Source organism: Rhagoletis pomonella, unplaced genomic scaffold (assembly GCF_013731165.1).
Source record: "Rhagoletis pomonella isolate Grant_MI unplaced genomic scaffold, Rhpom_1.0 Rhpom_scaffold_00010, whole genome shotgun sequence".
Lineage (NCBI taxonomy): Eukaryota > Metazoa > Arthropoda > Insecta > Diptera > Tephritidae > Rhagoletis > Rhagoletis pomonella.
This window is the reverse complement of record NW_023458564.1, coordinates 7,319,352-7,331,288: the sequence shown is the minus strand read 5'-3', so window position 1 is coordinate 7,331,288 and position 11,937 is coordinate 7,319,352. Positions and strand designations below refer to the sequence as shown.

General features: G+C 32.0%; 1 protein-coding gene across 1 annotated transcript in view; it reads left to right on the top strand.

Moving 5' to 3' along the window:
* Positions 1–11,937, top strand: part of LOC118745980 (ankyrin-3) — a 187,270-nt gene that overhangs the window by 102,866 nt on the left and 72,467 nt on the right. Inside the window, exon 12 of the mRNA XM_036479685.1 lies at positions 3,629–3,833. Within this exon, the coding sequence (XP_036335578.1) occupies positions 3,629–3,833 (205 nt within the window). The remainder of the gene's footprint in view (positions 1–3,628; positions 3,834–11,937) is intronic.

Sequence of the window (11,937 nt, the reverse complement as noted above, 5' to 3'; positions counted from 1 at the left end):
AGGAAAACCTCTTTGTTTTCTTGATTTCGGACTTAAAAGTTTCTAGTTCTATTTTGTAAAGTTTCCAAATCAGAAGATTACTAAGTACTGTGGGCTCGGCTGTCAACCATAGGGGCTTCCCTACGCCCAGCATCAAGATTAATCCTAACATAAAAACCTGTTTCGGGTAGTTAGTTTAGTCAGACGCTGCATACGTCTTTGGAGCATTTTTTCTCCAAAATATGGATAGATTGATTCTGGCACAAACAAAAAGCAATGCTGAGAAAATTAATTATGGCGTCAAACAAATAATTTCGAATTTTGGGATGAATGAAACAAGTAGAAGTTTTGAACTTATTGACATGAAGTTCGCTAAATATCAGGTTGGGTAATGAGACGCTATACAGAAGTTGGAAAATTGCAAATTTATTTAGTAAAAGATAGACATACATACTTTAAATAAAAAATGTTACAGATAAAAAAGTGTAGGTTTCCATAAAAAAACTTAAGAATATCAAAACCTTAGTTTACTACTAGTTATTATTATTAAAATTTTGCATTATGTTGGCAGGAATCACTAACCCCATCAAGATAACATGATAATCAAAAATTAATATATATGTAGATATGTACTTTATATGTACACACATAGATATAGTGTCGGACAAAACATATTGACGCACATATATAAATGTTAAAACACAATTAATAGGTTAGCTGTACTCGGCGGTAGGACAAAATATTTAAGTTGGCTGTACAGTTCTGTCAAGGCTAGTCGCAGGGAATGTACACCTTAAATCCTATTTTAATACATATGTATGTATGAATGTGCGCATAACACGACTTTCAATAAAACTCTTGTCTTATGAGACTTGTACTAGTAAAACAACAACTAAACAATTACTGGAGAATGTTACAGTAGCGCTTCAGCTGATAGGACTAACAAATACCCAGCTCCGCGCAAAATACAGCCGCGCCTGCACCCTTGTTCATCTTCAGACCATTTGTGTGAACATTCACCAAGTCCGGCATTCTCATGCTCTCACGCCAACCTTCGACCTCGATTGTTAGATAGGAAGTGCGAGGCAAAATATTTCAACCTTAGCCTCGCGATGACTGGAAAGCCTAAGAGAATGTGCTGAGGTGATTGCAGCTCATTACCCTCTTGCCAATTGCGACAGGAGTAGAAAAGATTACCAGCCATACTATGTGAATGCCAATCATACACTGACCTGTAAAATCTCCAACCAACAGTCAGAGCTGCAGATTTGTAAGCGCAAGAAGTTCTTCTGACCTCCGAAATCCACTCTAGACTAGAAGAATCTTTAATTGCGCATGTCATAGTATACTTTTGAAAAACTTATCTTTGTGAAAATTGCTTGGAATTTGAATTTTTTAATCCTTTGGATTTTTCAAAATAGTTAATATACAGGATTACACTATAATTTCGAGCATCTTGATGAAACAGCCTGTATGTACATTAGACCTTACCACCTTACAAGCAAGCAAGTTCGGCAAAAAACAAATTTAAAAAGGTCTACTGGAACAATCGAAATATGCCCTTAGAAAAAGTTTAATGATTTTTGGTTAGCTTTAATTTATTGACAATAGGGTGGTTCGGTTAGAGTGATAGGAACTAAGATTAGATGGGTAAGTGCTAGAATGGTGTACCTGAGGTCAATGAACTTTGGGGAAAAAAACTTTTCTTCTCGATACAAAAACATCATAAGAATCGACTGAAAACTCACTACTTTCGGCCAAAAAAAAAAACCGAAATCGCCTTCGAATCGAAGTACTTCCTTAATAAAGTTTAATGATTTTTGGCGAGCTGAAATTAACTGACATTAGGATGGTAGAAACGGTAGAAAAAAATCGTCTCCTCGAGATAAGAACATCGATAAATCATACTTTAAGATCGGATTCTAAATGCTGAAGATATGACGAAAAACGGAAAAAGGCAAACGCTACGTGCGGCCAAAAAAAAAATTATTTATTTTTTTCGAAATTGCCTTTTCAATTTATTTTAGGCTCAGGGTTGTATGGTGAACTTCCTTTGTTTGCTTTAAGGTGGTACGGTCTAATACACATACATACACATATAGTTATTAATGAATAGAAAATATGAATATCTTTACCTAACCTTAACAATACAATAATAAAAGGAGTTATAAACAAAAATCAATAAAAACTTACAATACCATTCATAGCATGCTATGTTAGTTGGAAATTTAAGAATGCAATGTAAGAAAAAATTACAAAACCTTAATACTCGTCAAAACTATTTATAAGCGTCAAATAAATGGCGACATTAAAACTTTTAAGATTTAAATAAATTATATTCTACTGCATATATACAATGCAAAGTACATACCTAAATTTATATCAACACATGTATGCACTACTTTTGCTTATTTACTGATTTATCTAATATTTAGCTACTATATAAAAAAGTTATACTTAATGGATAAACGAAAAATACCCAATAAATTTAGTTCGAACATAAACTTTAAATGAAAATGTTTTTTTTTTTTTCATTCAATTAGTAGACATTTCACTGCTTCTTTAACTCTTTTGTCTTCAGTATTCAAAAGGTTGGCAGTGAATTTGTAAGATAAAGTCATAAATATTTAGTAAAGATATTTAGTTGAATACATATATGTATATGTACATACATCATACAAGCATATATAAATGCCTATAGTAAATATATACATATGTAGTTTATGTTGCAATTGGGTCTGGATTAGTGTGCCTCGAATGTGCGGAAACCTAGAGTTTTGTATATGCGTATGCCTGTAGTGTTTTACTATATATACCAAGTGATTTTTCAACGGCCCTCTAAATACACGTAATGTTATTGAAATTTAAGCGCTTAAAGTTTATTTGATAACTAAATTTATTGGGAAGCTAATGGGCCTGAACATTTGTTAGTATAGAGATTCTAATTAAACGAAATCCAGCAAAATGTATGCTTTAAAGAGTGTAACGAGCTGCGAGTCTTTACCTAGAATGCAGCCTACATTACGGCGATTAACCAATCTTCATTTTTTAAACTGGCAAAGCCACACCTCAACTTGCGCTTCTTCAGCTCAAAAGATTTGCTACATACTTTCCAATGAGCTAATGGTTTTGAATATTCATCCAAGATGGCCACTGCTCACGGCATTACGTATTTTTCACAGTGTATGCCATAAACCAATAAACTCACAGAAAGTTTCAACTTTAATTAGGACTTTCCCAGCAATTCACATGTAACATAAAAATAATATAACATAAATTACATTATTAAACAACTTATAACGTAAATCACCCGATTTGTAAAAATAAAAAAAATAAATAAAAATTTTGCAAAAATATTTTTTTTCCAATTACAATAGTTAAGCAAACGCATACCTTTGTAGCTTCAATACGCTTTTCCTTGTATTTACTTTAGTTGTAAGTGGCCATGTTCATGTTGAAACAATCATTTGTATATACTATATACATACATAAGTATCTAAAAAGAGTACTACAAAAAGAAAAGAAAAACAAAGCAAACAAAAAAAAAAACATTGAAAAATTCGTACGTATAACAAACAAACAAAAAAAAACTCTATAAATGGTAATCACAAAAATGTACCGACCATTTCTTGTGTTTACCTCATTCTAGGCACAACCTGTCGATCCAGATCTAACTGCTAAACTACTTGGTCGTGGTGTGGCCGTTTCACCAATTGTAACAGTTGAGCCACGACGTCGTAAATTCCATAAGGCCATCACGTTGAGTATGCCCGCACCGAAAGCACATAGTCAGGGTATGATAAATCAATATTCCGGCAATACACCAACACTACGCCTGCTTTGCTCTATAACAGGTAAGTTCAGCGAGTTCCTATTGATTAGTTGTCTTAGAAATGTATGTATGTACGCTAGTATACAATTGAGATTAGCCTTGAAACAAAACAAATATATATATATATACATATATATATAGGTATTTATATATATATATATATATATATATATATTTATACAAAGACAAAAAAAAATACATATACAAGTATATAATATATTCTTATATATTTGTATTTGCCTAACAAAATATTTCCAATCGTAATTTAAGTTAGGCGTTCAATTAATATTTGTTTTTCTTTATCTGTTAGTTTGTAAAGATAGTTGCATTTGTGTTATGTTTGGTTCATTTAGTATTGGTTTTTTTTTTTTAAATTTTAAATGACAAAATTTATTTCCAACTACTACATACTTACATATTTGTAACTACTACTAATACATACTGGTACATTCTTTTCAAATCATTTTTCGTATCCATCCTAGTCGGTCTTGTAACTAATTGTGTGCGTATAAGACATTTCATACATTCGTTCATTCTACAAATTGATATATCAAGTTTGTTAATTTAAAACACATCTGAGATATAAAATATGTACTTAGTTTTTGTAAAGATTTCCATAGTATTCAGTGAGTGTTCATAAAAATATTTTTAAACAAATACATACATAAGTAAGTACATACATACATAGTTGTAAAAAAGTTGTAATTTCATATTGCATATTCAGTTAAAAAGTACTTGTAAGTTGCTGTTAATATATGTAGATTTAGCAATCTTCTTTAAATTATTCCTCAGATTGTTTAATACTAAAAAGAGCCCTCTCACTAACTATGACTAATTTTATTGTAAAATAATGTGCTTAGCAGCCTAAATGCATACTATTTACATTAAGGTGGAGCGATTTTTTTTTATTTCGCTAATCCTGGGTAATTAAAATGTTCCATTAAAGTAAAAATCTTAATTATACCAAAAAAAAATTAAAAATTTTTTTTTAACGATTTCACTCCAGCCTAACGTACATCTTCCATAAACCCGCATACAAAGGGCACAGCTGCATGTGCAAACATTTTCGCTTCGTAGTTTATGAAATTTTTGCATATACACTTCTCAAGTGTCCGATAACGGGGCTTATTCAAGTAATATGTTGACGGCACCTCAAATCAAGCTCACTCTAGCTTGACAAATCCCCCGTAAAATCTGGAGTTTATAAAAGGAAAAAAACCAGCCCTACCAGCCGTCGGGGCTCTGTATTACTTTCATCGTACGGAGGTGGTGTACATACTTAGTTACCGTTGGAAATAGCCGCCTATACATAAATTTATCGTAAATACATTACCGATACTCAGCGTAGTCTGCCGCATCCGCCGGACAACCGGAGTTCTTTGCAGACTTTGCGCAACTCACAGCCATGCCGAGGTGGTAACTGATGGTTACCATTGGCCACAATGCAAATCCAAATTTTTTTTTGGATAAATATTATTTTTGGCTACGGGAATGAAGAAAATCGAAGCATATTAAGGCCATTAGATGGTCAAAATTGGGTTACGATATCGAACACTCTTCGTACAAAAACAAACAAAAAACGTACTTTTTTCCCATCGGAATTATAAAATCTATTATAATTTGAAGCTACCGTTAAGTTCTTTCAGAAAAATAGTAAGATTAACGCCAGCTGGACCAGGGCCGAAGGTACAACACACAAACTGAAAATTTTAAAATGCACTTAGTGGCATTGTGCTACTATGACAGCACGGCCCAGTAATCATAGTTAACTTATGTACAGTAGACTGCATCACTCCAAATACAAAATAAAAAGGGTGCGAAAATACCTCTCCACTGATACCTTATAAGTCTATATCGGTAAAGCAGTTATTCAAGTTTTTCTTACAATAATCTTTGAAAATAGTTAAAAAACAGCATCAAAAATCTCATTATTATGATTCCGTGGAAAATTTTTATTTAACATTTCTATGCAAACTGTTTAAGCTTAAACTGTTTAGTAATCTGGGGGGATTTTTTCAAAAAAAATCCTTTAAGAAACTATTTTTATTCATAAAAAACTACATTTTTAGAGGTATTTTCGAACCGGTCCAGCTCACGAAAATCTTAATATTTCTCCGAAATATTTTGATCGAAGTCTTAAAATATGCTAGGTTTGGTAATCCCGCCGGAAAAACCGCAACTTTTTTTGTGGCGATGCAGTCTAATGTACAGTAGTCGAAAAAATTATAGCCGCACCAAATTTTCACAAGTTTTAAAATATTATTTTTCTTGTTATTTAATTTTGGTTAGTTTTTTATAGTTCATTCTTTAACAACATCCGTCTAAATACAAGTGTAAAGGCAGTGTCACACGGTTGGGTATTTGCCAAAATTTGGTGCAAATCGTATCCCAACTATTTTTCTTTATCCCAATCACGAAAATTAGTTTGTTGAAATTTTTCAATAGAACATCGCTGTATTGTACCAATCCCTTGACTATAAAGAAAAATTCCCATTTTTTTATTTTGTACCAATAGCCCAAAATAAACATGTCCTAATCTGTACAAACGTACCAATCGAGTGACACTGCCTTAAAAATGTATGCAATTTAAAAAAAATTCAACAAATTTTCGTTAAAATTTCTACTTTTTTAATAAGATTCTAAGTACGCAGTTGTAGTAGAATAAAGTACAAGTTTCAAATGGCTAAAAACTGCGATTGAGTTTTTAGAATTTTTAAAATACCTCGAAACTTGTACGAAGGTTTGTTGATTTTTTAATATTGCACAAATTTGGAAACTTGGATTTACACGGGTTTTGTTAAAGAATTAACTATATTTTCATAGAAAAAAAATTTACCAAAATTAAATAACAACGAAAATAACACGTTAAAACTTGGCAAAAAGTGGTTCGGCTATAATTTTTTGACCACTGTATGTATTTTTTAATATCTTTAATTGGACATGCACATTGTACATAAAGGAAGTACACAACAAAATTAAAAAAATATTTTACTCTTTTGCCTTTTTTCAAAGCTGATTTTGCGTTTTTTTTAATTTTTTAGGGCCCTAAAATCCGACATTTCTACATTTCGGCGGGGGGAGGGGTCAGAACACCTACAACCCCTTCCCCCGCCCCTAAATGCGGCCTTGGCTGGACCGATTGGAAAATACCACCAAAAATCAAGTTTTTTATAAAGAATATTATTTTTTAAAATATTTTTTTCCCATAAAACACATTGGATGATAGAAGAGCTTAAGTTAAAAGGTCTGCATTAAAATATTTAAAAATTTTATCAACGGAATCAAATGAGATTTTTAGAGATATTTTTCAAATCAGCCCAGCTTACGCAAATCTTAATATTTTCCAGAAATATTTTGGAGGAAGTCTTAAAATCAAATCAAATTTATAATTCCGATGAAAAAACCGTAGCTTTTTTGGTGAGGCACCCTATTGTACATACCGTATGTAAGAGCTTAAATATTGAATGCAATTTTATTTAGAACAAAGAAATTTTGTGAAAAATCGGAGAACTAGTTAACGATCCTGCTACACGATTAGGAGCAGTGATGCCATAAATTAGACAAAATTATCGAAAAGGAAGATCCCTCATTTTTCCCACCCTCTAACTTTATTGCTTTTAGACAGATAGTAAAATACATATACATATGTAGATATGAATACTCTGATGGCCTAACATAATTTCTAAATTAGTTCACCAAATAATTTTTTGTTAAAACACAATTTTATCCTTGTTTAAAAGTACCTTTTGCCCGTTTAGCTACCTTTTTATTAAAAACCAACACAAAAGGGAAAAATTCCCACGTTTTGGCATCACTGAGTACAAGTTGCTAATTTAAGCAGCATTGAGAGTCGAGTGCGAAAATTCTTAGTTGTCCGTTGGAGATATTCCTTAAAAATAATTGCGAAAGATCCCAACAAATAAAACACGAAGAATACCGAAAGATCACGAAAAAATCCAGAAAATCCCAGAAAGAATTTCTTAAGTTCCTAGAGGTTCCAAAAAATACACAAAGAACCCCGAATAATATCTGAACGAACCGGAGAAGAGCTTAAAGATTCTTGAGCAAACCTTAAAAACCACGAGTGATTAATTTTCATACCTAATTCAGTGCTCATATAAAAATTTAGGAGTACCGTTAGTTGCTTCATGATCCAATGATCGATTCACGTGGCCACGCGTGGTCCAAAATTATTCGGTGAAATACATACATAAAAAAGAAAAAAAATATATATTTCGACGACTTTAAATATGCTAAAAAATATATGTACGACAAACCTTTTTATTCGAAATAATTTCACAAAAAATAACCGGTATTTATTGGTAAAAAAATATAATAAGTAAATTCGTCGTTATAAGGAAATTATAATCTGTAATAAGAAGATTCTAACACGAGTAGTGTCTTCAGGAAATGATACGAAACATTTTTCGTAATGTTTTTTTTTTTTTTTAATTTCAAAACCTAGCTACTTTTAGCTACAAAGAATTAAAGAGCTTTATAAATTGGAATTTTCATAAAAATTTTAATTTTAAAAGCATTTAATGAAGGGATGGGCAATTATTAAATTAATCTAACAAGCTGGCTAATCGACATCTGATTACTTAATTAATCACAGAATAATAATTTTTCATAAGAACGGTTTGCACCATCACGTCAGGATCTTTTAATCTCAAAAATCGTGGGGGACTTTATGTCTCCGACAAAATTTTACATATAAATATATACGGATTTACTTTAATCTTGGTAGATATCCACGGGTTTTTTGTGATGGCTGATTACGAATATGAAGTCAATGAGGGTCGACTTAAAAAAAATGCATTTACATAAAACTCCGTATTTAGGGGTTTTTGAAATCGACTGTTATGAATTTGAAGTTAGATTTTTAAAATTAAAATGGTGGATCCAGTATTGTTTTTAATTCTTAAGGCCATGCCATATCAAACTTTGTGGCTTTGCGTGACATTTACAACCTTGCCAACAAAGCGCAAGACGCAAAAGTTATAAACGCCAAGAAAACAATTTTGTACCGCCCGTTTACTCGTGACAATTTCTGTGGATTTTAAATATTTAGTTTTAAAAATATCAGCAATGTAATTAAGTTCTATGTTTCTGCATGAAACCTCGAATTTTGACGAAACAAAATAAAAATTCATCCATTTAATCGTATCTGTCAAAGCGAATCTGTCACGCAAAGCGAAGCAAGCGTTTTATCTGGCATCAGATTTATAAAATATGGTACCTGTATAGGTTTTTGCGGTTGCTGATTACGAACCTACAGCCAGAGTACCTCATCCTCTGTATTGCGATTCGAAAGCCCGACTAATACAAATTCATAGTGCCAAGCATTTGAATAGGAAGGATTTCTTTTTCGAATCGCAATACAGAGTATATCCGCAGATCCATCGAAATCTAAAAATTATTTAAGAGATGTTCACTGGCTAGAAATTTGTAAAAAAATCGATGAATCTTGGTTTCCTTGGAATTCAGTAATTTTTCATATTTTTAATCAGTGACCTCAGAAACCCTTGAATAAGTCAGTGAAAAAAAAACATATATTTATTGGAACAAAAAATGGTGTGTAGGCACTGTGGCCAATGGTAATAATCATTTACCATCTCTGCATGATTTTAAGTCATGCAGACTTCGCACACAACTCCGGTAGCATTGTACGAAAAATGTATCAGACTAGGCCGAGCATACTTAGAATTGCCATCAAATTATAACTAAAGAAAGTTTTATTATATTCCACTTGAGAAGTGCTAATGAAAAAATTTCATAAATTACGCAAAGGAAATGTTTGCACATGCAACGGTACATAGCATGCATTTCGGCGACGTTCCCACGACAGTCGGGTCTACGTAATCGGAACGACCCAGATTTATATCTGGCCAAGGACTGTCACTCCAGCAACACTCCCCAAAAACTCTTTGGGGAATTTGTATGCTGTTACAACAACAACAACAACAACATTCACTTAGGCGCTTGCTGTTAGTAGTCGCGCCTCAACACCCCTAAATGCCAAACTAAAGTAAGTCCGTCAATATTTTGTCCGACACAAAAAGTCCGACTGTTTTTTTGAGGTTAAAGAAAAATCCTGACGTGATCGCAAAAAAAAAACCTTTCATCGAATTTGTTTTGTGGCCTTGTGTTATTTAACCGATTAACTCATATCGGCCTAATGTTCGATAAATCGAACAGTAATTTTTACACTTGTTTGTTAATTTTTCTAGACTGTTTCTCAGAGTTTAGGGGCCAAGTTTTTGCATATTTTAATGGAATGGGATATTCTCTGTATTATTATATACATTCGCATACATTTCGTGTCAGCTTCCACCTGTTTTTCAGACAAGATCGCACGAGAGGACCCCAATTTTTTTAGCATACTTTTAGAAAAATCAAAATAATTAAAAAAACATTAAAAAAACTGAGTATGGTTCTCTTGCAAATAAAAAAAAAATGTTAATTTAAATTTAAAGTTAATGCAAGGCGCAGCTCGTATGTTCAAAGGGAGTCTATATAAGGCTTAGTTATCATATTGATGTAGACAAGATTTATTGAGGTAGCTTTTCCTCTAAGTCATGTACACTCTGCAAATCCGACACATAAGGGGGCAGAAATATTGTTTCGTCTTTGGTAGGATAACAGGGAGATTAAAAATGTAACAAACTTTATTTATTTACATATATTAAGCAACTACAACAAACCCAAGCTAATAAAAGATTATAATAAACATAGGAATGGGTGAAGCGTATCTCCACGACAATTCCACGCAAAATCATCTATCTTATTCATGGAGATGTGGATTGTGCCATAAACCTATAATATGTATGAAATATATGTGCAGGATATGCAACGTTGCACTTCATACATATTGTTTTGAGTTCTACAATTTAAAATAAAAAATATATTAGTAATAGCTTTTAGATATTTTTTATAAAATGTATCCTTAAAAAATAGTACGTTCTTTAAAAATGCGGATATACCCAGTGTTCGATTAATCGAACTCTTAATATCTCGAAAACTAAAAATCGCAACATTCTTTGACCGCGAATTACAGTTTAATTATTCAATTTTACCCTAGTATGTAAATTTCATCAAAATAATTGAAAACAAAAATCGTCGGGCCGATATGGGTTAATCACATACCCATAATTTAAAGTCTTCTTTATTTTTTAGGAATATGGGTGTTCGATTTAATCAATTCTTAGATTTAAAACAAAAATTACATTTTACCCCCTAACTGATACCGAATGTGATACCTATGTAGATCCTAAACATACTGTATAATTATTTGTATTTTATTTGGTTTTATTTTTACACTTTGTTTTACAATTTTACCTTGTATAGAAATAAGCTAATCTTATAACGGTAATTATAAAGAATTACAATTTACATTCATATAAATATCGTCCCTGTAATAAAAGCCGTTCATTAAATCAAACTCAGTATCGCTCTAAAGTAAAGATACATATAAACTTAAGGCTGATTTTCACCATGTCAAATTCAGTGACATTTGTCGTCAAATAAGTGAAAACAAATTGTCAAATGGGATTAAAAAGTGGTTTATCGATTGATTTGGATCAGGATGGGTCTTTAGTCGTGTACATGCGCTAATAAATCGACTATCTGTCAGTTTTTGGCACATAATATCACCGGTAAAGGTATGGATAAAGGAAATTAAGTTGTGTCAAAATATGTCGCCAAATTTTGGCGTCAAAATATGACATAGTGAAAACCAGTCTTTACATTGAATATGATGGATGCGATTATGTTTAGTTAGCATAAGTTTTTTGAACGCAATAAATACCTGTCGCATATGGGATAACTAAATAATTTCGAAAAATAAAAGTCCGTATCGTTCGCTTTAATTATTATTCCATCCTATCATATACTTTAATGTATGACTCTTCGTAAAAAGTTGTTTCTTAGTAAAATAAATACATTTGTTCACAACACTTGTACAATACCCCGTTTATCGCATTGACACAAAGATACTTTTACCTACATACATACAACACATGACGCCAAAACAGTCTCATACATGCATTGATATATGTATACACACATACGAGTATGAAATCGCATCATATGCCAACAATATGAGATTATTAATGATTTTGTTGTTT